Consider the following 26,290-nt stretch of genomic DNA (forward strand, 5'->3'; position numbering starts at 1 on the left):
CCTCAACATTATCCCAATCCCACGTTCGCTTTATTTTTTTATATTTTAATTTGGATTTTTATTATTTCATCGACCATAACTCATTGAATACATCCATTTTTTATCGCGATTTTTTAATTCGCTACCAATATATCTTTTTAAGACTTTTCTGAAATATATATGTCGCGACGATAAAGACTATTGAGAGTCTACGTCTTATAATGTTTGTGTAGTGCATGCATCAAACTCTCATTATATACGTATATGCATTTTGAAGTTTTATGCTATTTATGATATTTTACGATCTTAATATTTCCAAGGCATTTTGAACGTCAGACCAAGACAAAATGGCTTTACACGTTCGAGACATTACATGATCACCAATTCACCATCATTTCTTTACGAAAATGAAAAAAGAACTCGAAGACCTATCTGTTTTTGGATCGTATTAGACTTTCGCAAGTTAGTGGATTTTCCTATTTTACTTTTTTTTTTGTAAACATTTGATACATTTTTTCTTCTTAAAATCTGTAAAAAATTGATACATTGCTATCTCTTTGTATTTTTATTCATGATCTACAATTTTAAATGAACCAATAGAAACTGTTTGGAGTTGCACTTAACTGGACCACAATATCTCACACTAAATTAAAACTTGAACCATATCAAAATCTTTTCGGACCGTTGGACCAGTCCCGTCTGGCCAAATTAACCTTCAATATCCCCTCCCCTTATCTTGATAGGGTTTTAAAACAATAATAGTGACAGATGCATGAAACTAGTTCAAGTGGAAAAAACATCGTGCATTGATATATCTTCATCAATTGCAAGAACATGTCTCAATAAACCCAAAACAAATTCGAAACATTTTTTTCTGAATCATATCTATCAGCATGGGACACTGTGGCTCTTTGTGCCTTTGTATTCAACGCATCCTTCACGATTTTTTTTCTAACTGCATCTCATGTATAGCAACCACCACTTAATTTGAAATCAATCATAGAATTTGATTAATGGTTTCTATAGAACAATGAATTTAATTCACATAAAACGAAAAAACAAGATATATGAATTAGTCGGACAATTCATCAAAACACATATATTTCAGAAACAGGTCCTAAATAAAGATATATAGCAATTTGATGTATATGATATTATAGAATGGATATGTTTCACCATACGCTTAACATTAAATTTATCAGTCTTGGTTAGCACAATGATTAATGCATAATTAGATTAAGTGTATATGAAGCTTCATGGAAACCCGTACGAGATAGGACGGTCACTAGATTGTACAATCAAAGACCGTAATGTATACTATCCATTCTGATGATTCATCTAAACCGTACGTTTATAACTAATTAATTTTGTGAAATNCTGCATCTACTTTAATTAATCATAGAATTTGATTAATGGTTTCTGTAAAAAAATGAATTAATTCAAATAAAACAAATAACAAGATATATGAATTAGTCGGACAGTTCACCAAAACACATATATTTCAGAATCAGATCCTATATAAATAAAGATATATATAGCAATTTGAAGTATATGATATTATAGAATGGATATGTTTCAACTTTCAACATACGCTTAACATTATAAATTTTTGAGTCTTGGTTAGCACAATGATTAATGCATAATTAGATTAAGTGTATATGAAGCTTCATGGAAACCCGTACGAGATAGGACGGTCACTAGATTGTACAATCAAAGACCGTAATGTATACTATCCATTCTGATGATTCATCTAAACCGTACGTTTATAACTAATTAATTTTGTGAAATCGAGAATCTAATCTTGTAAGAAAAACTGTAAGCTTGTTGTCAGAGCAAACATGGACCCATGTTCTCTATGTCCCTAAGATGTGTATCAATCTCAATTCACTTCTTCGTTGCACTATTTTTTATTAACTTTTATTTTCTATTTTTAATCTCATTGAGATCTCCATTGCCCCTGCTGCACTCGACATTACAGCTCATTTTTTTCCTTATAATGCAATATTTAATTATTTTCTTTATTATTAGTTTAACTAATCATAAATAGGGTATCTAGAGTTGAAAAACTCTGACTATTATCTAAAGGTATCAATATAAAGTATATATAAGCTTTATTTTTTTCTGTCCTAAGTATGCATGTATACATGTTCCAACATCCAGATTATATATTGACTAACTTTGAAGCGTGATTGTTTTTACATTGTATTTATGTTTGCATATAAAAGTCACCATTTTTTACAAGTAAACACGTACGTGTTTATATACACTCTTAACCTACCTAAAAGAACACTCATTGCCATACACTAATGCATGTTTGAAACATATTCGACAACAAACATTTCGAAATCATTAAAAAGATGATTACCCTGTTAAGCTACACGTATGTTTTGCCCAATAGAAATATTTTTTTAGTTGTGAATTTGTGATTAAGAATTGGGATGCACATTTCCAAAGTGGACATTAATTATTAAATGCCACTAAGAAGAAACCTTGAACATAGTCTAATTCAATTTAAAGTTCATAAGGAAAAGGAACATTAATAGTGACAATAGCTAAGGTCTCTCGACAATGAGACAGTCCGCTTTTAAAATATATACCAAATTGTAATAACGTATGTTGAAATACTATTACAACTTGACCACTATTTATTCAATTTCTCCGTCGTGTCTTTAAATCAATAAGAAACTATTCATTGATACTGGACCAGCCTGTTTGAATCTTGTCCCATCCACAAATCTCCAAATATATAAATAAAGAACCTTCACCCCTAAAACCAAAACCATCATTAACAACTTCAAAACTTTCTAAGCAAGAGAGTACTGAGAGAAAATCCTATATTCCTTCTATAAGTCCCTCAAATTATTTTAAAAGAAAAATGGCTTTTTGGTCTGCTGAGAATGCTACTAAAGCCTATCTTAGTACATTGAAAACGGTAAGAGTTTATTTCTTTTTATATATTCGTAAAAATTACATATCTCAGTGTCTTAACCAAATTTAATTTTCTTGATAATGTCACATTTTGACATATTTCTATCTGAATTTTCAGGATCAAAGGACCAAAGAACCAAACGTTGCCGAATTCATATCAGCTCTAGCTGCCGGCAATAGCGCTAGAAAGATAGCCGTGGCTTGCGCCGGAGCAGCAAACGCCGACATACTCGTTGCCCTAATCGCAGCAGCTAACCAAACACGCGGTCAAGTTGTATGCGTTTTACGTGGTATCGAAGAGCTAATCATATCCAAGAAAATGTCGGAACCATCAGAGATTCATCAGATACAATTTGTAGTCGGAGAGTCTAACGACGACACTCTAATCAATGATCATTTCGGAGAAGCGGATTTCGTCCTCGTCGATTGTAACCTAGAGAACCACCAAGATATCGTTAAAAAGATCCTTAATCACCATGAAGAAAGCGCAAGAACCGGAGGTGGAAGCGGTGTGGCAGTTGTGGTTGGTTATAACGCATTTTCGAGAGGCTCATGGAGGTTTAGCGATGGGAGGAAGACGCAGTTTTTGCCTATAGGAGAAGGGTTGCTTGTCACGAGGGTCAACGATAATCAGAAGATGGTGACGATGAACGATCATCATCGTGACCGTGCGAGGAAGAGTCGGTGGGTAGTGAAGGTTGATAAGTGCACTGGAGAGGAACATGTGTTTAGGGTTAGGGTTCCACGAGGAGAAGCCATTATAGAAGCTTAAATTCAAACGATCAAATCTTATATATATATATATATATATTGTTTGGGTACTTTAGAGCAAAGATCACCTCTGTGATGGTTCAGACGAGTGAAAGTAGTAAGAAGATTAGTTATCATGTATAAGTAATTAAGAAAGTTTTGATTGGTATTGGAGTGTTTTGTGTGGTGAGAAAAGTGATTTCTTTAAGTAAAAGTAAATGACTTTTTGTTTTGTAAGTGTAAATATGAAATGATGTTGTTTTGTTTCAAATTTATTTCTGATTTTGGATCTTTTTTTTTTGTTCTTTCTTGGGCATATGTGCACGCATTGTTATTCTTCAGATTCTGGATGTTTAGCAAATAAACTATTCAAAGATGCACATGCATGCATACGAAGATGGCATCTGAAACTAATAATATGAAACGAGAATATTAATTGATTAAAGTAAGCGTATGTATTTAGCTGTCTTATACAATATTGTCAGACGTAGACGTATATATTATTGAGGCGTAGTCTAATTTTCTTTGATAACATTATTAAAAAAAAACCAACAACCATGCTAAAACATTTTTTTATCGTATTTCTTTTTCTTATAGTCATTTCACCAATACAACCTTTAAAAACAAAATAAAATTCGCAATACAATTATAGTTCGTATACAAATATACAATCGTATTTTTGAGTGTGGGATTGAAGTCGAAAATTTAGATGTATATGACCTACTACATCATTATAAGTTCATATCAGTTTTTAAAGGTGTATGATATCCAAATTAATTATCATCAATCTACATTTGAGAAGCCGTAGAAAGCAACTAGGTTTGTAAACAAAGCTAAGAGGCAAAAAATGTTTTAAATTTTGTATCAAACCGACATCTACGGTATGAATATGTTAGACAAAAATAAATACATAACAATTTGAAGAGAAGAGTCGTTGGTGACAATGATCCGTTCATTAACGTATGCATTGTCACGATCTGCATATGACCCATAACCTTCCCCTATACTATATCCCCCACGACCACCCCCATCTCTTCCTTATCCATCATCCCCACACCTCATCACTCTCTTAGAAAATGACATATTTTCACTATACATAGTAATATGTCACTATACATAGTTACATACAGTAGAACCTCTATAAATTAATACTCTTTAAATTAATACTCACTATAAATTAATAAATTATTCCGGTTCTGAGTTGGGCCGGTATAAAAAATGACACATTTCGATAAATTAATAAGATAATAATTTTTTTGAAAATCCTATGTAAAAATATGGTCCCATCAATATCATAAATTAATAATCAAATAATGTTAATATATATATAAATATATATAGTGAAATATGATTTTATTGTGGAATTTATCTCTAATCTTTTTCATTGTCGTCTTCTCAAATCTCATCCAAAAATTGTGAAGAATTCTAAATGTCATAATTGCTTCTTTATATGTAATTGGTTCCAAAATTACCGCAATATCTTATTCGACTTCATCATTACCATGAATGATACTAGTATCAATTTCTTCTAAACTCTAAACTTCTAACATCTCTTATTTTTACCTAAACTCTAAACTTAGCAATTACGATAGACAAGATTATAAAATAAGAAAATACTTTAAAAATCTGAATGATAACAAAAGTATCTTATTTTGTAATACAAGATTTTCAAAATTATGAAAATTAAAATCTCTTTATAAATTAATACAATATTAATTTATCGATAAATTAATAATTATTAATTTATCGATAAATTAAAACCTCTATAAATTAATAAAATTTCATGGTCCCGACCTTATTAATTTATAGAGGTTTTACTGTACATATACACTAATACACAACAAAAAATTTCATTAACCAATCAAACATCAAAGCGACCTTTAGTGAGAAGAAAAATAAAAAAAAATGTAAGAATAAGATTACATTAAAAAAAACATTTAATTTTGTGAAATTGGACCACTAAAAACAACCCATTTATTAATGGGCCTTTATGCCGATTCCCTTCTTTAATGGGCCTTTATGCCGATTCCCTTCTTTAACAAGGCCCATTAATGATCTTCATCACACTCACTAAACTAAACAGAACAAAATTGATTCTCTTCTAAAAGAAAACCCTAAGAAAAACCCTGACGACGTAAACAACCGTTCCTTCGTGATCGGAAAACATGGTGGCTGGTCTAAGAGAGTTCGCACTTAGGTCCGGAGATGGCTCAGGAAAGCCGGTACTTGACGAATCTAGCGGTGAGGAACTTATGCACGTTCAGCCTTCCGTCGCCGTCGCTCTCGGAAACCGTCCCGTTGAGTTTCCCGGAACTCTCTACATCACTTCCAGGTGAATCATTTCTTTACTCAGAAATCTCTACTCCCTTCTTCTCGATCAGAGATAGATAAGTGCGTTGTAGCTTAATTTGGTATTTTTTTTTAATTTGGTTTTCAGGAAATTGATTTGGCTGAGCGATGTAGACATGGCTAAAGGTTATGCTGTTGATTTCTTATCGATATCGCTTCACGCTGTTTCTAGAGACCCTGAGGCTTACTCATCTCCTTGTATATATACTCAGGTATTGATTTTAGACTTGCTATAGCTAAATAAAGGGGGAACTATGTTGTTCTTATTCATTGTGATTAGTTTTGATGATTTCTAGTGTTTGTGATATGTTGTGAGTGCTTCTTTTTGGAATTTGAGAGGATTGTTAAATGGATTCTAAGTTTAATGGTTTTATTATTGAAGATTGAAGTTGAAGAAGATGAGGATGATGATGATGACTCTGATACTGAATCCACTGAGGTTTTGGACTTATCAAAGATTAGAGAGATGAGGCTTGTTCCTTCTGACTCTACCCAGTGTGAGTTTTTGTTTTGAGCTATTTGAATCACTATATAACAGTCTTGGATGTTATTAAGGTGATAACATATCCTTTTGTCTTTGTGTATTGAAAGTGGAGACGATGTTTGATGTATTCTGCGAGTGTGCTGAGCTGAATCCTGAACCTGTTGATGGTAAACAACACAAGAATACAGCTTTACTACTGTCATATTTTTTTTGTTACTTTAGCCATTTACTGTTTTTGTCTCATTGCATCTTTCAGAAGAAGAAGAAGAAGAAAGTGGGCATAATTGGGTGTTCAGTGCTGATCAGATGGATGTTCGTGGAGGAGGTAATGATTTCATACAACGAGATTGAATTTAAGAGTGTGTTAATGTATTCATCTTTCAATGGTATGAAAGAAATGTGATGTTTTTCTCTGTGTGCGTTTTACAGCAGATGAAGATGCAGAGTGGCAAATATCTCAGAGTCCGACAAGTGTAATTGGTCATTCCAATGGAGATGAAGGTCTTGCTCAGCCTATGCTTGAGGTAATATAAATCATCTGCTTTCATTTGTTTTTCTTCCTCTTATTTGTTTTCAAAAGATTAGCTGGTTTCATTGACTTTTTGTATTCACCCTGCAGCTCCAAATCAATGATCAGAGGTTTGAGGATGCTGAAGAGATGGTTCATGAAAGTGAGACAAAGGATCATCACTAAGACTGTTTGGACAAATGTACTCAGAAAACACATTTGTCTTATTTTAACGATGAATGAGTTGTATTTTGTTAAACGATAATATTGTTGTGTTCTACTACTTTTCAAAAAGTGCCTATTTCAATCTTCCTCGTAAGAAATCATCTCTGATTGAAATTAGATAAAGTAAACTATGATTGCAAGTTGGCTACTTAGAGAAGTCTTGTATAATCGGAAAGTTCTTAAATTGAGAGTAGAGAACGTAATTCTAATATCAATCCTCAAAATCTATTCAATTAAGAAAACACAATAACATAGGTTTCACTACAGCAAAATATTCCTTCAGCCAACTCAACAGGAGAGACGCATGTGAAGTTACGAACCGAGGAAAGAAGATGGTTTCTTAAAGAAATTCCAAAAAGAGAAAGCAAAAACAGTAGTAGGGTTGTCTAGGAGTCGGCGATGGTGACCTCAACCTCAACACCAGGTTCAATGGTGATGGAAGTGATCTGCTTGACAACATCAGGAGAGCTGAAGAGGTCAATCACACGCTTGTGAACCCTAAGCTCAAACCTGTCCCATGTGTTGGTTCCTGTTACACAACACCAATAGTTAAAAGAGTCTCAGCCAACGTGAAGAGACACTCGCAGTGATAGAGTAGCGAACAATATTGAGCACAATGACATGTTCTAAGACTAAATCCTTAGTTTAATCAAGTAGATGATGAACTAAGGGATGGTTCCGAAAACAAAGCACTTCTAGTGTTTCTCAAGATATAAAAGATGAGATGAGCAATAATTATACCTTCACCACAAGGAGCTTTCCTGGTAGTGATCTTAAGCACCTTGGTGGGCATTCTCACTGGTCCCTTAACTCTCAGTCTCTTGTCCTTAGCTCCACGAACCAAGTCAGTGCACACTACATATCATTTGCAGAAACAGAACACAAACAATGATTCAGTATTTGATCCAAAATCATCAAATTCAAAAATTTCAACTTTCAATCCATTCAAATCATCACTGAAGCAAAATCAAAGACCTATTCTGGAATGGTTCCAATACAATGAATCTTACATCTTCTATATGCTACCCTCAAAACTGAATTGCTAAAATCGAAATGATTAGAGGAGAGTGTGATCAAAATTACCTTTTTCCAAGTTCTTAACATTCTTGGAGGAGAGAGTGATCCTAATCTTGTGAATTTGCTCAAGTGGTTCTTCCAAACCAGCCTTAGTTGGCTTCATTGCTTGGTAAGCCATGTTTTCAGCTCAGCTTCTTCTTCTGTACAATCACAGACATACGAAACCGATGGATCACATTAACCGAGATACTCAGGTAAACATGTAAAAATACAAAATTTGGATGAAGTGAAGAAACCTGAGAGAGACGAACGAAGCTCGACGGCGTATTGCTGCTTTTTTTGCTGCAAGGAAGGAAGGACACGAAAGTTTAACCTAAGAGACGTTTTATGGCATATGAAAAAAAAACCCTAATTTTTATGGACTTATTGGGCCCAATCTATGTACGGCCCAATAACTAATAAGAACAGAGTTGTTGTCATGTCGATGCCAGATTTGGAGGATCTGTTAGTTTGAGACTTGACAATATTGCAAATGTGAAGGAATTGTTCGGAAGCTAGATGATAAACGTCATGAGCTACCAATGGGAGGCTTCAGAGAGGCTCACAAGTAATAAATGTAGAAGAGCACTCTCACATACATAATCAATGAAGAGAGTTTTTGTGAAAGTGAGACAAAGGTTTACTTTTTTGTTCACTTATGTAAGCTAAAACAGAGTTGTCACAATATAGTCTTTTGGCATCAGAAAGGTTAGATATCAAAACCAAAACGAAAAGAACTAAAACCTTTTAGGAGGTTTTTTCACATTCTTGGAGGAGAGAGTAATCCTGGTCTTGTGGCTCTGCACAAATGGCTCTTCCAAACCAGCCTTTGTGGGCTTCACTGCTTGGTAAGCCATATACTTTTTTCAAATAGTATCTAGTAAACAGTAGACATAAGCAAAACCAACACATAAGCAATTTGACAAAACAGAGTACCAGTTTGGGAACACAAAAGGATTACATAACCTGATAAACACAAACACACTAAGAGGCACACAATAGACAAGATTTGAGAGATGAGTATGACACTGATAAGAGACACTACTCTCTTATTCGAGCCCCTCTCATTATTATTTTTGTCTGCATAATTAGAAAACATTCAGAACAGTAAGCAAACTAAAGAGGCTAATTAACTTAAAATTATTCCAAGTCACAAACACAACAAAAACAGCCCCCATAGTCACAAACACACACAGTTCCATCACTCTTCTTCTGTTTCAAGCATCTGGACGATCTGAGTCACTCCGTCTGCGATTTCTTTGCGGATCAAACTGTCTGGCATATCGAATGTCCTTCTTCTCATCGACAATGATTTCCCTCCCTGTGGTTGCGGGTCTACCACATCCAACATTGCTTCAAGCTCATCCACCATGGATCTCTTTGCTCCTCGAACCATTACATCAACTCCCTGATACCAAACAAACACAAGTTTTGTTCTCAACACTCAGTGCCTTAAAACCTTTTTAACTTAATATAAATCTATATGTTATACGATTTGAAAAAAGCAAAAGCATTCCCTATACGGTAAGGGCTCACAACTTATTATAGTGTAATTAACTAGATTTAGACTATGACATTACCTCTATGGCATCAACAGTGAGGAGGAGTACAATGATTTTTTCTGAGAATTTCTGGCGCTCCTCTGCATCACGAGCAATCAAGCGACGGTAGCTGAAGTTGTGGAATGAAGCTCTTAGCTCCTTCAGTTTAGTCTTTGCAATAGCAAGATCACGAAGAGCACGCAATGATTTTGAACGACGAATCAAATAAGCTTTGAAGGCCCTCTGGATCATCGCAGCAGCATAGTCAGGTGGCATTTCCTTGTTTTTCCCCTTCTTAGCCCTAACAGCTCCATTTCTTCTCGAAAACGCCTTTACAACCACAACCATTCAAAGAAACAACGTAGTAAGTACATCAAGCTTTCGTTAAAAATCACATCCAAAGAAATGTCTCATTAAGTTCCTATGCATAAAACTTTATAATCACTCTGTTTTGCTAACCTTATAACCACCACTCAAACTACATAAAGGTTTCTACTTTTGAAGACACAAAACTCAACCTCAGTTCAAAAGTCATACTTATCGCTATCAAAATAGAACTACTGTTCCCAACCAACTTCATGAGACAATGACTAAAGCAGAGTAAAAAAAAACGATATTTAACTTACCTTCCTGAGGACGATAGCTCCATGTTCTTGCGACTCATCTTCTTCTTCTTCTTCTTCTTCCTCCTCTTCCTCGATGGCTACAACACGAGTTTTCTCCTTCTTCTTGCTCTTCTTCTCCTTCTTCTCCTTGTCCTCATGCTTCTTTTTCTCGCATCCAGTAGAAGCCTTGATGATGTAAGTATGCGAAACCTCTCCATTCTCCCTCTCACTCTTCACCTCCGTCGTCCAATTGTAACTTTTCTTCTTCTTCTTCTTCTTCTTCTCCGCTTCAGCAGCAGCAATGGCTTTGGCTTTCGCCTTAGCCTTCTCCTTCTTCAAAGCAACAAGCTTTAAACTTTCTTCATCCTTCTTCCCTCCTTTAACCTCAGTCGTCCATTTATACTTCCTCTCACCAGGACCTTCAAACTCAGCTTCCCACTTATACTTACTCTCCTTCTTCTCCCCATCCATCTCCGCCTCCACCTTGTACTTCCTCCCCGGTGGTCCTTGAATCTCCGCTTCCCATTTATACTTCTTCTCACCACTACTTCCCTTAATCTCTTTGGTCAATGTATACTTCCTATCACAGTCACGGCTCTTAGGACTAACCAACTTATCAAACTTGGATTCCAAATCAGAAACACGATCACAAAGATACTTGAGAGGATACTCTGGCTCCTCTAGCCTACTACGACGAATCACCTTGTACTTGCAAGAAGAAGACGGAGATTTCTTGATCTGAACCAGATCCGTCACTGTTTCGAATAGATCGAGTGGAGTAGGTGATGAGAAATGGAGTAGATCTTCAACGTCGTCGTCGATGAAGGAAGGAAACCCTAAAAACAATGAGGAAGGTTCAACAATGGTGGTGGTGAGTGGTGAACACGTGTACGGGTCGATGAGATCGAGTCTATGGAACCAACTCATGGTTTTGTTTTTGTGAACTCAACGAATCAGTGGAATAATAAAAAGCTCTTTTGGATTGGTAGTAGTGATGAAGAATGATGGACTTACGAGAATATATGAAATTTTTTTTTGACAAATTCATTAAAGGCGAAAAAAGAAGGAGACAAACTCTTTGCGTATAACGATGAGATTGACAAAAAAAAGCTAAGAAGAACGGTCAGAAACTGGTGGGTCTTTATGGGTAAATTTGACATTTAAACGAAAATCCGGTTTGGTTATTTTCATGCCATTATTATTAACTAAGCTTACTATATTTAGGCTTAGCAATTGAATACTAGTAGTGTTTAATTTCATTAATGGCGTGATATTTTTTGGTTAGGAACTTTCTTTATTCGATGTGTAAATTGGTTTTTGCTAGGGATGAATAGATCAAGGCGGATATTGAAGATAACCAAACCGGGTGTTCAGAGAGATTTTTGATTTTGACCCTGAAACGTGTGAATTATTATTACGTCGACAAGAGAATCTTTTCGGTGGGATTTTACAACCTGGTAAAAGATGGCACGTGGGTCCTTGTCTTTCCCCACACGTGAAGCCACACCAAACTAAATCGTACGTTTATTTTTTTTGAATTGAGTTCCTCTGTTCTCACTATGACAACAAAAAGTGCCAAGAGACTCGAAACATACAAATGAAATTATTAATGATATTGAAAGACAAAATCTACTAAAAACAAACAGAACACAATATTCATTGTAATTTAATTAATACCCATCATAGTCGATGACCACAAAACGACAATTAAATGTTTGCTTTCTTTAACACTTATGCTGCTTATACAGAAAGTGTTTGTGGGCTATTCGTTTAGTTCTAACTTCTGATGAGTACAGTTTAGTTTGAGGATTCTTTCTGCTCATTTGGTTGGTGTTTCTGGAATTTTTTAGGAGGTTATCGCAGCTAGTGAGTTTAGAGTAAAATGTGAAGAGCACTTTCATATAAACAGGCTCACAAGTAATTACTGGTTTCAGCTTCTTCTGAAAAAAAAAAAACACACACACACGAACCGATCGATCACATAAACAAGAATTTCCCAAAAATTCAAGTAAACTATGAAAAATAAAAAGCAAAAACTTGGGCAAATGAAGAGACCTGTGAAAGACCAACCTATAGTACTATGGGCTTTATTCAGCCCAATAACTTTAGGGAGGTTCTGTATTCTCTTTGGCCCAATTACTAGGAAAACTATTTATCCTTTAAAATACAAACTATATATGCTTATTTAATTCTTGGAATTTATAAAGTATATAAACGTTCTGTAATTAAAAACCAATTTTTTTTTATTTTTCTTGAAGATAACCAAAATTATCTTAAGCACCGTGTTTTTTTTTTTTTTTTTGGGTCAACTAAGAAGAAAACATCATGAACTGCTTAATTATAAATTTAGCAAAAAAAAAAAAGATTTGGAGTTGTTTCTAGGAAATGGGGAAGACATGCATTTTGTTGGAAGCACGTAGTTTCAATTTGGACACTCTCCACATTTATATTTTATATTCTATAGAAAAACTATACAATATATACATCATTCTTTATTTATTTAGGTGTTGTAAAAAATTAACTAAAATTATATCCAAATTTAAATCCAAACAAAAAAAAAAAAGTCAGAAATTATTATTCACTGATAATGAAAACTGAGTCCCCCCCAGTTCCCGCGAAAACCTCAGTCTTGTTTCCTTCTATGTCCTTTCTCTCTCTCGCAACCGCTTCTGTGTAAACGTTATGGTTTGATAAAATCACAAAAACAAATCAAACAGAGGAAAAAAAAATAAAAAAGGATCGGAGTGTCAAATATGGAAATTTCAATTAATTCTCTGAGGTAATTTCTATTATTAAACAAACGTCGCCGATGTCTACGACGGAACCGTCGCGTGAGAACAACGATCAGGATCCACAACCGACCTCCACCAACGCGAAACAACTGAACAAGATCCCTGCGATTCCTTCCCGTCATCCGGAGAATGAACCGGCGGCGGAGGAGGATAAGGTTACGCCGGAATCAGGTTCGACGAGTCACCACGATTCGCCGGAGATTCTTGCTCCTTCTTCCTTAGGTTTGAATCATATCAGAACGAAATCGTCTCCGGCACCGTCTCCTTTAAGGTTTTCCTCCGGTCAAGATGATAAGGACGTCGTCGTCGTCGTCACCAAGGAGAAACCTAAGATTGGAATTGTTGATGTTCGCGCTGATGCTCGTGCTAGATGGCCTATTCCTCCTCATCAACCCGATCAAGGTTTGTTTTCTCCTTGATTCGATTTTTAGGATTTATGAAATTTTCAAAATCCAAAAGTCCGATTGAATCGTAATGATCATGAGGTGTTTGTTGTAATGTCTCTTAGGGAAAAAAGTTCAGTGGAGCCAATCAAAATCTCAACGGGTGCCTGCAAATACCAATCCAGGCTTAGAGGTGAGTGTCTTCTTCTTTGTATGTATGGTTTTCAGTTTCATGAGAATTTCACATTGCTAATTCTGTTTTTATCAATTTGCAGAGTACTCATGTAGGTCTTGCTAAAGAAACACAGTCTCCACGTTTCCAAGCCATATTGCGTGTAACGAGTGGAAGGAAGAAGAAACCTCATGACATCAAGAGCTTCTCTCACGAACTCAATTCTAAAGGTGTGCGACCTTTTCCCGTTTGGAGATCTCGAGCTGTTGGTCACATGGAGGTTTGTATATATTACTGATTCTTTTAATGAGTTTGAGTTCTTCAGCTTCGTAACTTTGGAATGGTTTTTTCTAATTTTATAGGAGGTAATGGCGGCGATCAGAACAAAGTTTGATAAACAAAAGGAAGATGTTGATGCTGATTTAGGAGTTTTTGCTGGCTACTTAGTGACCACTCTAGAGAGCACACCAGAATCTAACAAAGAGTTAAGAGTTGGGTTAGAGGATCTGTTAGTTGAGGCTCGGCAATGTGCAACCATGCCAGCTAGTGAGTTTTGGCTTAAATGTGAAGGTATTGTTCAGAAGCTAGATGATAAACGTCAGGAGCTACCAATGGGAGGTCTTAAACAGGCTCATAACCGTCTTCTTTTTATCCTTACTCGTTGCAATAGGCTTGTGCAATTTCGTAAAGAGAGTGGTTACGTTGAAGAACACATTTTGGGAATGCACCAGCTAAGTGATCTCGGTGTTTATCCAGAACAGATGGTAGAAATCTCGCGACAACAAGACCTTCTTCGAGAGAAAGAAATCCAAAAGATAAATGAAAAGCAAACTCTAGTTGGCAAAGAAGATAACCTTGATCAGAACTCTAGCAGTGGAGCCGATGGGGCGGAAGTAAATACTGCTAGGAGTACTGATTCAGCTTCAAGTAATTTCCGGATGTCATCTTGGAAGAAGCTTCCATCAGCTGCTGAGAAAAATCGTAGTGCTAATAACACTCCCAAGGCTAAGGGGGAGAGCAAAATCCAACCAAAAGTTTATGGTGATGAAAACGCTGAAAACTTGCATAGCCCGTCAGGCCAGCCTGCATCTGCCGACAGAAGTGCTTTGTGGGGTTTCTGGGCGGACCATCAATGTGTGACATACGATAATTCCATGATTTGTCGTATCTGTGAAGTTGAAATACCAGTCGTACATGTAGAAGAGCACTCTCGAATATGCACAATCGCTGATAGATGTGACTTGAAGGGAATAAATGTAAACTTAAGACTTGAAAGAGTAGCTGAAAGTCTTGAGAAAATATTGGAGTCATGGACGCCAAAGAACAGCATAACTCCAAGAGCAGTTGCCGATAGTGCGAAATTATCAACATCCATTAGACATGAAGATCTGGATGAAATAACTCAGAGATGTTCAGTTGATATGCTTGATTGCGTTCCTCGTTCAGAGAATACAGTTTCTTTGGATGAGCTGACTGTCTTGAATGAAGCTTCAATGGCCAATGGAACAAAGGAATCGTCAGCAGGAAGCTTGACACCACCATCACCATCAACACCGAGGACAAGCCAAGTCGATTTACTACTAAGTGGTCGAAAAACAATATCAGAGCTGGAGAATTATCAGCAGGTAAATGTTTACATTCTTTTCATTTTTCCCCTAGAGTATTCAACTTCTCCTCAACTTTTATTTTTTGCTTTGTTGACAGATAAACAAGTTGCTAGATATTGCTCGCTCTGTGGCAAATGTGAATGTATGTGGATACAGTTCATTGGATTTCATGATTGAGCAGTTGGATGAGCTAAAGTACGTCATTCAGGATAGGAAGGCAGATGCCCTCGTGGTTGAAACGTTTGGAAGACGCATAGAGAAGCTACTACAGTAATCATTTTCCCTTGTACTGCTTTTGGCTCATCATTACTGTTTAACTGCAACTTCATTCATGCTGATTTATTGTTTCTCAAATCCAGGGAAAAGTACATTGAACTTTGTGGATCGATAGATGATGAAAAAGTAGATTCGTCTAATGCCGTGGCGGATGAAGAAAGCTCAGCAGATGAGGATACAGTACGAAGCTTACGGGCAAGCCCACTTAATCCACGTGCTAAAGATCGAACATCAATAGAAGATTTTGAAATTATAAAACCAATTAGCCGTGGTGCATTTGGAAGAGTATTTCTTGCCAAAAAGAGAGCCACCGGTGATTTGTTCGCCATAAAGGTTGGTGTTACTAACTCAATGTTGGCTCAAGAAATTTGTTCTAAGTATAACTCAATGTTGTCAAAACCATCGTACAGGTTTTAAAGAAGGCTGATATGATCCGTAAGAATGCTGTTGAGAGTATCCTAGCTGAGCGGAACATCCTTATATCAGTTCGTAATCCATTCGTGGTATGTAATACAAGCAATGTATAACTGCCCTCATGAATATATTTGTGAAAATATTGGTGCTTTCTCTAAGACTTCTTTTAGCTGTGCAGGTTCGGTTTTTCTATTCTTTCACATGCCGGGAGAATCTTTATCTAGTTATGGAGTACTTGAATGGTGGAGATCTCTTCTCCTTGTTGAGAAATCTTGGCTGCTTGGATGAAGACATGGCCCGCATTTATATTGCAGAAGTTGTAAGGCCATTTGTAACATCTCATGATTTGCTCAATTGTGTCCGGATTAAGACATAACTCTCCACAGGATAGAAATTGAATTCAATCAAATGCTTTTTCAGGTTCTTGCTCTGGAGTATTTGCATTCTGTAAATATCATTCACAGAGACCTCAAGCCAGACAATTTGTTGATCAATCAGGATGGTCACATCAAGGTCAATATATAGTTTTATGCATTATAAATTGACAGCGAGACCGCTCGTCTCGCAAAATATAACCCTTGGAATTAATTACAGTTGACAGATTTCGGGCTTTCCAAGGTTGGTCTTATCAACAGCACAGATGACTTGTCAGGTGATGCATCACTGGGAAACAGTGGATTTTTTGCAGATGATGGAACAACAGCTCAAAATTCACAAGGAAAAGATAGTCGTAAGAAACATGCAGTTGTTGGAACTCCTGATTATCTTGCACCTGAAATACTTCTTGGAATGGGTCATGGTTAGTATTTCATTTTCCTTTCATTCCATGCCATCATTTATTTGTACATGGACTTATCATCACTACTCATAACAGGTAAAACTGCTGATTGGTGGTCAGTCGGTGTTATTCTTTTTGAGCTTCTGGTGGGCATACCTCCTTTCAATGCAGAAACCCCACAGGTATATTTTCAAGATGAATTTATGAGATACCAGAAGTAGACATCATGTTAAGGCCTTAACATTATCTTTCATATATTGGTTTGCAGCAAATTTTTGAAAATATAATCAACAGAGATATACCATGGCCTAATGTGCCAGAGGAGATATCTTATGAAGCACATGATCTAATTAACAAGTAAGATCACACACTTTTTGGATATGAATCTCAGAAACTTCATCTCTTTACCATGTTTTCTGTAATTTTGCCATTTTATTTTCTACACGCCTTTAATTGAGATCAAAGTGAAAACAGAACATGTTGATTGTGTTAACCTTATCTACTTTTGTCCTTCTTTTAGGTTGTTAACTGAAAATCCTGTTCAAAGGCTAGGGGCAACGGGAGCTGGAGAGGTAAATCTCTATTAATTCAACCCTACTAGCTAACTTTTCTCAAGTCCTCGGGTCTCTAAATATCTCCTTACAGGTGAAACAACATCATTTTTTCAAAGATATTAACTGGGACACGCTTGCCCGGCAAAAGGTTCTTTCCATATTCAGAAGCTAAATTAAGTTCCTTTACAAAATCAAATCTATATACTAACGTTAACTAATCTATTGTTACAGGCTATGTTTGTGCCAGCAGCTGAACCACAAGACACTAGTTACTTCATGAGCCGGTATATATGGAACCCGGAAGATGAAAATGTCCATGGAGGTAGTGATTTTGATGACCTTACAGACACATGCAGCAGTAGCTCCTTCAACACACAGGACGAAGATGTATGACTTTCTCACTCTTTCTCTCTACTTTTTTTTTTCGTCTTACATTCATTTTTAGTGTTATCATCTGAATGCTCACAGAATTAAAAAAAAATAAAAGGTTTATGTTGTAAAACAGGGTGATGAGTGTAGTAGCTTAGCAGAATTTGGAAATGGACCAAACCTTGCTGTGAAGTATTCCTTCAGCAATTTTTCGTTCAAGGTCAGTTAGTTAATCCCCAAGATTTATTTGTTTTGAAATATTTATCCCTTAAGAAATGCTTAATTCTTTTGACAATGGTTTTTGTGTTATCAGAACCTCTCACAACTCGCTTCGATCAACTACGATCTTGTTTTAAAGAACGCGAAGGAATCAACAGAAGCTTCGAACCAATCAGCCCATCGACCCGAAACATGATGACTAACATGTATGGATCATCATATCTAACTCGAAGAAGCGCTGATTGGTTCCTGGTTCAAACCATAAAAGATAAGTTATAATAACTTGGAAGCATAGCATAGCTAGGAAGCAAAAGAGCTACAGAGATTTGAGTATGATATTAATTTATGTAATTACATGATACACATATTGAATTACAAGATTTTTTTAAAATTAAATATAAAAAATTCTTGAATTTGTATACAATATGTGTAACCTGTACTCTGTTTTATTATAATTCCAAACGTAAGCTCTAAAATGTATCCGTTAGTTCCAGATGAAATCTGTGACATTAAAAGTGCAAAGCACGTAATATAGTAGTTGATTAAGGAATTTGGAAATTGCTATTGTTTTATTCGTTATACTGACATCAACTATGGTCATAGAATGATGTCAACGAACCTTTGGATTAATCAACCTACGGCCTAATAAAACATACTTTAATCTCTCTAATCATCGAAACAACCAAGTTCTAAATCTTCGTACCCCAAATCTCCATACTTCAACCACAACGATGACGAAGAAGAACATGATGACGCAATGTCGCCGGACAATAGCATCGTAAGCTCTCCGGCTCCTACTCCGTCATTTTCCATTAAAAAGCTCCACGGCTGATCATCACCGTCCACGTCAGCCAACTCGTTTAGATTTCCAGCTGACGTGTCATTCTGCAAAACCACAGGTACTACTACTACCTCTGGCTCACTCGGAGGCTTTGGACTGTTGACCTTTAATACCTTCTCCTCCTCCTCGTTGACATTTTGTTGGTCAAACCGACGATGTGTGTTTGGATCAATACCCATTCTTATAAGCTTCCTCTTTATATGAGTGTTCCAATAGTTTTTAATATCGTTGTCTGTTCTTCCCGGTAACTCTACTGCAATCTTCGACCATCTATAACCATATTATACACAACGCATTAGAATATTTCATATTACAAGTAGAAAATAAAATAACATTAAACCTGTTGCCAAGACGAGCATGAAGATCAATGATGAGTTGGATCTCTTCTTCACTAAAAAGACCTCTCTTGAGATCTGGCCGGAGATAATTAGTCCACCGGAGACGGCAACTTTTACCGCACCGTCTTAGTCCCGCCAGTTTGGGGACGTCCCTCCAGCACCATCCACCACCGCCGCCACGTATCCTTAGGAAATCAACTAGCTTCCCATCTTCTTCCACTGTCCACGGTCCCTTTCTTAATCCAACCTCATCACAACATGGTTTACGACCACCCATAATCATATATGGTTTTTAAAATGTTTCATCAAATAAACTTTTGTTATTGTATATTTGGAAATCGTGAAAGTAATTAGCTAGACTCTTAGGGGTCGAGAAATGGAAAATGGAAAAGAGAAAATAAAAAAACAACAACACAGAAGTGGTAACCAAGTTTATCTCAACTAACTAACTATATATAACAAACACACGTATGGAGTTTCTTGCCCTTTTTTTTTGGATGCTTAAGATTTAATTAATAGTAATTATCATTGTTCATACAATTAATTAATGTATTTTACAGTCAGGATAGAAAACTCAATCCGAAATTTTCTTGGAACTTTTGTGATGTTTTTGTGGATACGGTTGTTAACTACTGTGTATATTATAATTCGATGCAAACGTTTTATTATTATTTTAGCTGCGAAGTTATTAAATTACTTTGACGTAGTACAACATTGTCATCTACGTACTCTTATCAATTATACATAAATAATACATATATATGAACATATATGTGAATAAAAATATTTCTTGTTTCTCTGATTTCAAAGCTTCTATTAAATTGGCTCTTTAGAATTTCTTGTGTATTTTTTTTGTTCTCAAACGAATTTCTTATGTTTATCCACATGATTTTAAGGAAACAAAAAAAAGATCATGCTGCTTGCGTTTTGATCATGACAAGAAAATCAGACTTCGTAAATAAAATCTTGAAGTAGAGAAAAAGAACATGGAGACTTCTCTAAAGAAGTTTTGAAAAACTGAAATAATGCTATTTTCTAATTGAAACATAATTTATTAATAAACATTTTTTTATTTATCTCTGTTTCACACAAAATTAAATATCCCTTTATAATTCTAAATAACTATATCTTTGTAAATACATTTTTGACAACCATGGAGGAAGATATATAAAAACTTGAACACTTTTAAACTGTATGTAGTATGATCATGTGTTATAAACTTGTTACAAGCAAATTAATTTCTCCACGAACGCTAGTTTTGATTTATCCGAAACTAAAAGGTCAACGGAAACAAGAATTATTTTTCTTTATTCATTGTACAAATTGGTTTTGTCCCAACGAATTTTTGTCAAAGGAAAAAAATTTGAAGAAAAAATTTATTCAAATTTCTTTTTATTTACATCAGCAAGTGTTTAAACATTTACTAGAAATGACCTAATAAAAAGAAAGAGAGTGAGAACCGATTTCTTATATCTTTATGTGAATCATAACCGTATTTGACTATTTGAGTGAACTAATGTTGAACTTTTTTTTTTTTTGTCAATGAATGAATTAGTTTAGATCTGGATAATTCTAATCTCGTAAAAATATTATATATACTTAACTCAGTCAAGTATATAATTATAATTATGAGTAATTTATGCATTATTTTGGTAAAAAGAAAGCAAAATATAAGTAAAAATATAAACATCTATTAAAAAATAAAAAATTGAGACGTTAAAGGCTGTGAAGGATAAAAAAAAAACCAAACAAAACGAAGATGTAACATTCTTAGACCTTGGCCGTGTTGCTTTTTAACGTCCCACGAACCAGCATACTGCATATATGATCAAGATGATAATGGTGCAATCAATGAATCAAATATAAGAACAAGAAAATGAGAGTTGAGTTTTCGAAATTTGGGAAATCGGTAGCCTTAACCATTTTGTATGTTTTGAACAAATTAACAATATGATTTGCAAAGATTTTCTAGTAGCATGTAATGTAACTATTATCAAACTAAACTAAATATTTATTTTTACTAAAATATTCAAGTCATATATAGAGGATGGGTAGATGGGATGCAACTTTCTGTTAAAAATTGAGAGTCTGGTATAAGTTATATTATACTACAAGTTAAAAATCTAATCCATTGAGATGAGATCCAATAACGTTTACTATACATATAAATGAATTTCTCTTAGTCAACTACGTACATATTCATATATAATTAGAAGTCATTTATACAACTTTGTGCAATTGGCTACAATCGAAAGATATATATATATATATATATATATATATATATATATATATATATACACACATGTTTGTTTCTTTTTTGTGTGTAACGATCCGATCGGATCTGGTTACGTGATTGTACATTAACAATATATCATCGATATTTAAACTTAGGACTTGGAACGAAAGTGAGTGGAAGATGCGTGATTTTAAATAGGAAATATCAGATTTAACTATTTGAATCACAACTCTTTCCTCTACACACTTAATTCTATAAATATTTGAACCACAACTCTAAAAAGGTTTTCATGCATTGTGCTATAAATATTTGAACCACAACTCTTTCCTCTACACACTTAATTCTCTCAACTTCAAGATATTTAAACAGCAATGGCAAAACGATACCAAGCTCTCTTTCTACTCCTCTCCGTCTCCTGCCTCGTCTTGTCGGAGCTTACAACCGCCACAGTTAGCCCAACTAGAACTTCCACAAAAGCACTAAACTTCATTCAATCCTCTTGCAGATTCACAAAGTACCAATCCCTGTGCGTTGAGACTCTCTCCGTCTACGCCAATACGATCAAAACAAGCCCTCGACGTCTCGTGGATACAGCTATCGCCGTGAGTCTAAACCAAGCGCTGTCCACGAAGCTCTTCATCTCCCACCTGACGAAGGGCCAGTTTCGAACCCTTCAGGACTGCGCACCATCGACAGATACGTTCAATACAGATTGCACGTGTTCTATCCAGCAACTCCAAGAGGTGGTGCGTTGTACCAGTTGGACCGAATGCTTGTTTCACGTAAACAATGCTGAAGTATGTGCCATTTCGGGTGAGAGTCATAGCGTCGAGAACACTTGCTCCAGCCCGTACGCTGGTCCGGTAAAGATGTCAGTCCGGGGCCGGATCTCGGATGCGGTAAGAAAGTCACTCCATGCCCGGTTCGCTAAGTTACACCATGAAATAAACAATGCCAAAATGTTGTTTAAAGCCTTTGCTAGGAATTAGTAATAATAGACTTCTTTTGTTGTATGGTATTCATGTAGTATCAGTCCATCAGGAGAACGATTGAAAAAAAATCTCTATTTTCTCTAAATAGTGAAAATGTTAGACTTGTTTTCTTTCTTTTTCGAGATTTTAAGATAAAACACGTCGAGACTTTAAACATAATCTAAAATGTCCATTTTCACTTACCTCTGGAATACCAATTTGGTCTTACATATATGTGAACATCGATATTATTAAAGATCAATTACCAAAAAGGAAAAGTGGAAAAAGGCGTGCACTCTTACTTATGTTTTAATATACTGTGGTTTCTTCTGTTCATGAAGATTGTACAAGTCCATTGACATATCGCACGTACTAATATATAGTATTCTGTCAAAGAGTTTTGGTACGTATGTGACATATTTAGCACATCACGAAGACAATTTAAAGCTTACCATTTTCTCAATATACTTTCTAGCGTTATTTATTAAAACCAACCTTTCTGAATTTTAGTTAATATATAAGACTTGCTAATCTTGATACATCCGGGATAGAAGGATCAACGAAAACAACAATTAATTTTCTTTACACATTTTTGTCAAAATTGTCAACAATCTAAGCTCTTTTAGTACAATACACGAATATGAAGTATCTTTAGTATATACTTAGTTCTTCCTCTTAGCGTACAAAAGTTTGAACCTTTCGTAAAGCTATAATTCCAACTTTTCTTCTGTGAATTGTTTTCTTGTTGAAAAAGGCAAAGACCCGCGCTAAGTAGCCAAATACACACAGGATGGAGGAATTCGTCAGACTGGTCTTGTACGTCACTACCAAGACGAAAACTGCATGGGTTGCCTCTTTCTTCTATATCAAACACAATTAGGATATATAGATACATTTTTTTCTTTCATTGGATGAATTAATTGAGATCTGGTTACTTTTCATTTTTCGCATCTCCCAAAACGAAACTATAATTTTTTGTCAGTTTGTCACTCAGTCAACTACATATTTCTATATACAAATTTCAAGTCCTTTTATATATTATTTTTTTGGCTGTCAACATATATATATATATAGTTATATATGTGTGTGTAACGATCCGATCGGATCTGGCTACGTGATTGTAATTACTAGCTATATTAAACGACTTAGGTTTGGAACGAAAGTGAGTGGAAGGTACGTGATTTTAATATGAAACAAATAACCAAAATATCAAAATAATCATGGTGATTAGTAGTGCACTCCAAAAAGGTAGCCAGTACTATAAATAAGTATCACCGTGATTTTAATACTTATCATGGTGATAGTATTTGAACCCCAACTATTTCCTATTCATACTTAATTCTCTCAACCTCAAGAAAATCAGCAATGACAAAACAATACCAAGCTCTCTTTCTACTTTTCTCCGTCCCCTTCCTCTTCTCATCGGAACTCACAGCTGCCAAAGTCAGCCCGGCCGGAACTTCTGCAAAAGCACTAAGCTTCATTCAATCCTCTTGCAAATCCACAACGTACCAATCCCTGTGCGTTGAAACTCTCTCGGTCTACGCCAATACGATCAACACAAGCCCTCGACGCATCGTGGATACAGCTATCGCCGTGAGTCTTAACCAAGCGCTGTCCACGAAGCTCTTCCTCTCACACCTGACGAAAAGCCAGTTCCGAACCCTTGCGGACTGCCAACCAACAGCCGATGTGTTCACTACAGATTGCACGTGTTCTGTCCAAGAACTCCAAGAGGTGGTGCGTTGTACAACTTGGACCGAATGCTTGTTTCACGTAAACAATGCTGAAGTCTGTGCCATTTCGGCTGAGAGTTATAGCGTCGAGAATAGTTGTTCCAGCCCCTTCGCGGGTCCGGTAAAGATGTCAGTCCGGGGCCGGATCTCTGATGCGGTAAGAAAGTCACTCCATGCCCGGTTCGCTAAGTTGCACCATGAAATAAACAATGCCAAAATGTTGTTCAAAGCCTTTCGTAAGAATTAGTAATAAGTCGACTTCTTTTGTTGTACGGTATTTATGTAGTATCAGTTCATCAGAAGAACAATAAATAAAACTTTGTCGAAACGAAAATTAATTAAAGACTAAGACAAGAAATCCTAGCTATAAAATACATCGAGATTCTAAACATAATTTTAGTCCTTTTTCACTTATTTCGAATACCAATTGCAACTGGCCTTGTATACGACTATACGTATGTAAACCTCGAGGCTGTTGAAGATAATAACCAAAAGAAAAATGTAAAAAGGCATATTTAATAAACTGGTTCTGTTCATGAAGATTGTACAAGTTCATTGACAGATCACAACATAGTAATAGTATTCTGTCAAATAGTTCTTTCGCATATTTTTGGTACGCATATTTAACAGTACATCACGAAGACATTTTACAATTTACCATCTTTTCTAGCGTTATTTATCAAACCAACCTTAATTTTGAATTTTGGTAAAAGACTTTACTCAATGGAAACTCTATCTTTTTTTTTTTTGGATTTCAATGGGTATGTTTTCCCAACGAGCCGGTCCAGTCCACACTCGATATGTCGTTTACATTTGAGTTCGTCCGGGAGGAAATGCAAAACAAGGTATATGTAAGTATGAGTCCTCCTGTTAGTAAGAGGCTCAAGGCTTTGGAGAGCCAAGTCAAGGGCAGGAAGAAGAAGAGTAGCAAGAAGAGGTGATCGATCCAAAGTGGTGCACACTATGCTTTTGTTAAGAGGAAAAATTAATAAAGATTTTGGATTCAAAAAGTAAACTACTGTAGTTACTAGCAACACAGATTTTTTTAATCATTATTGTCGGAAGCTAGCTACTCTTGAGAGCTGAAAAGCTGGTTAATAATATGTTTTCTTTGATTATTTTATATGGAACGAACGATGATGATATTGTAAGTTTGTTTTGACCAAATAAGTAGAGAATATAAAACTGTTTTTTTATATATAGAAACATTTTGTTGAATATATAACATACACTCTTTTATAATCATCTTGTTAAGTAACAACAAAAAAAAAACCTGAAATAAATTGGAAATACTGGGAGTGGTTTGATTTCTTCGGATTTACCATATTAGTAGTGGTTTGTATTTCTCTTGACATTTTTTTTCCTTTCGTTGAATGTGTTTGTGATTGATGATGATGATGATGATGCTTTCTTTAGAATGAACCAATATGTAGATAGGCTTGCTAAACAAAAGATAAAAGTGGATTTAATATTATTCTTAATTATTTTTTTTATCTTACCGTCGCGATCTGATCGATTTCCATTTTTTTGTTTGGAAAAAAGGAAAATTTAATCCAAGAAAAGGAATCGCATAAGGAAACAAAACAAGTTTTCCTATTTCTATTTGATGTAAAGTGTAAACCCTAAAAATCTAATAAATGCTCTCATCACATCACCGTCATCACTACTCATCTCTCAGTGGAAAAAGAAAAAAAAACTCATCTTTCTTCTTTGTTGCTCTCTACGACTGAGAGCGAACAAGTGCTCTGCGAATTGTCTTAGTGGGAGAAGATCGCCGCCGATGGATCGATCATCCCATTGTTCGATTCCAACTAATTAAGTAAGCTTTTCTCTGTCCCTCTCTCTGCCTTTTCCTTCATCTCTGATGAAACTAACCTCAAAAGAGTGAAGAGGTTAGAATGTCAACAGACTGTTATTATAGAAACAATTTAGGAGAAGGTGCCTGCTCGTGACCATTAATTACAGACGATAGTGTTGGAAATGAAAGTGACGAATCTCATTGTCACGATGCTTGGATTGAACATTTCTTAATTAGTAGGTACATCTCCTATATCATGAACTTCCCACACTATATAAGTGGGGATCTATTTCTCTTGACATTTAACCATATAATTGTGATAGCCTATATGTATTTGTGAATGATGCTGATAAATAATACCAAAAAAAAAAAAAAAAA

General features: G+C 35.5%; 9 protein-coding genes across 11 annotated transcripts in view; 6 read left to right on the plus strand and 3 right to left on the minus strand.

Annotated features, from left to right (window-relative positions):
- Window positions 2,740-3,924, plus strand: LOC104739736. Its single transcript, XM_010460183.1, has 2 exons — window positions 2,740-2,911; window positions 3,026-3,924. The coding sequence occupies exons 1-2, from the start codon at window positions 2,855-2,857 to the stop codon at window positions 3,677-3,679; spliced, it is 711 nt and encodes a 236-aa protein (XP_010458485.1). The 5' UTR covers window positions 2,740-2,854; the 3' UTR covers window positions 3,680-3,924.
- LOC104739746 (chloride conductance regulatory protein ICln-like) lies at window positions 5,744-7,307 on the plus strand. Of its 2 annotated transcripts, none has more exons than XM_010460195.2 (7): window positions 5,744-5,989; window positions 6,095-6,218; window positions 6,389-6,503; window positions 6,598-6,657; window positions 6,747-6,815; window positions 6,920-7,014; window positions 7,110-7,307. In XM_010460195.2, the coding sequence occupies exons 1-7, from the start codon at window positions 5,823-5,825 to the stop codon at window positions 7,182-7,184; spliced, it is 705 nt and encodes a 234-aa protein (XP_010458497.1). In that variant the 5' UTR covers window positions 5,744-5,822; the 3' UTR covers window positions 7,185-7,307. The 2 variants fall into 2 exon arrangements, with proteins under 2 accessions (XP_010458497.1, XP_010458506.1); XM_010460204.2 differs by having other exon boundaries at window positions 6,923-7,014.
- On the minus strand, window positions 7,389-8,644 carry LOC104739761 (40S ribosomal protein S20-2). Of its 2 annotated transcripts, none has more exons than XM_010460213.2 (4): window positions 8,537-8,644; window positions 8,307-8,440; window positions 7,965-8,078; window positions 7,389-7,752 (listed from the first exon to the last, which is right to left on the minus strand). In XM_010460213.2, the coding sequence occupies exons 2-4, from the start codon at window positions 8,416-8,418 to the stop codon at window positions 7,610-7,612; spliced, it is 369 nt and encodes a 122-aa protein (XP_010458515.1). In that variant the 5' UTR covers window positions 8,419-8,440; window positions 8,537-8,644; the 3' UTR covers window positions 7,389-7,609. The 2 variants fall into 2 exon arrangements, with proteins under 2 accessions (XP_010458515.1, XP_019093533.1); XM_019237988.1 differs by having other exon boundaries at window positions 8,307-8,437; window positions 8,537-8,622.
- On the minus strand, window positions 9,174-11,501 carry LOC104739771 (BAG family molecular chaperone regulator 7-like). Its single transcript, XM_010460223.2, has 3 exons — window positions 10,447-11,501; window positions 9,860-10,150; window positions 9,174-9,687 (listed from the first exon to the last, which is right to left on the minus strand). Exons 1-3 carry the CDS (start codon window positions 11,350-11,352, stop codon window positions 9,481-9,483), a joined length of 1,404 nt encoding a protein of 467 aa, XP_010458525.1. The 5' UTR covers window positions 11,353-11,501; the 3' UTR covers window positions 9,174-9,480.
- On the plus strand, window positions 13,021-18,540 carry LOC104739779 (probable serine/threonine protein kinase IRE). Its single transcript, XM_010460236.2, has 17 exons — window positions 13,021-13,619; window positions 13,726-13,793; window positions 13,876-14,052; window positions 14,135-15,397; window positions 15,477-15,649; window positions 15,739-15,988; window positions 16,066-16,158; window positions 16,248-16,388; window positions 16,490-16,582; window positions 16,664-16,868; window positions 16,944-17,029; window positions 17,116-17,204; window positions 17,368-17,419; window positions 17,493-17,549; window positions 17,633-17,788; window positions 17,907-17,990; window positions 18,084-18,540. Exons 1-17 carry the CDS (start codon window positions 13,235-13,237, stop codon window positions 18,183-18,185), a joined length of 3,474 nt encoding a protein of 1,157 aa, XP_010458538.1. The 5' UTR covers window positions 13,021-13,234; the 3' UTR covers window positions 18,186-18,540.
- LOC104739788 (protein ODORANT1-like) lies at window positions 18,536-19,569 on the minus strand. Its single transcript, XM_010460247.1, has 2 exons — window positions 19,171-19,569; window positions 18,536-19,100 (listed from the first exon to the last, which is right to left on the minus strand). The coding sequence occupies exons 1-2, from the start codon at window positions 19,449-19,451 to the stop codon at window positions 18,656-18,658; spliced, it is 726 nt and encodes a 241-aa protein (XP_010458549.1). The 5' UTR covers window positions 19,452-19,569; the 3' UTR covers window positions 18,536-18,655.
- LOC104739797 (21 kDa protein-like) lies at window positions 21,724-22,478 on the plus strand. Its single transcript, XM_010460260.1, has one exon. It carries the CDS (start codon window positions 21,779-21,781, stop codon window positions 22,394-22,396), a length of 618 nt encoding a protein of 205 aa, XP_010458562.1. The 5' UTR covers window positions 21,724-21,778; the 3' UTR covers window positions 22,397-22,478.
- Window positions 23,690-24,361, plus strand: LOC104739807 (21 kDa protein-like). Its single transcript, XM_010460269.1, has one exon. It carries the CDS (start codon window positions 23,744-23,746, stop codon window positions 24,359-24,361), a length of 618 nt encoding a protein of 205 aa, XP_010458571.1. The 5' UTR covers window positions 23,690-23,743.
- Window positions 24,932-26,290, plus strand: part of LOC104739864 — a 24,786-nt gene continuing 23,427 nt past the window's right edge. Inside the window, exon 1 of the transcript XR_002035856.1 lies at window positions 24,932-24,959. The gene's annotated coding sequence lies outside the window, so the exon portion shown is untranslated. The remainder of the gene's footprint in view (window positions 24,960-26,290) is intronic.

This window comes from Camelina sativa, chromosome 2 (assembly GCF_000633955.1).
Source record: "Camelina sativa cultivar DH55 chromosome 2, Cs, whole genome shotgun sequence".
Classification (NCBI taxonomy): domain Eukaryota; kingdom Viridiplantae; phylum Streptophyta; class Magnoliopsida; order Brassicales; family Brassicaceae; genus Camelina; species Camelina sativa.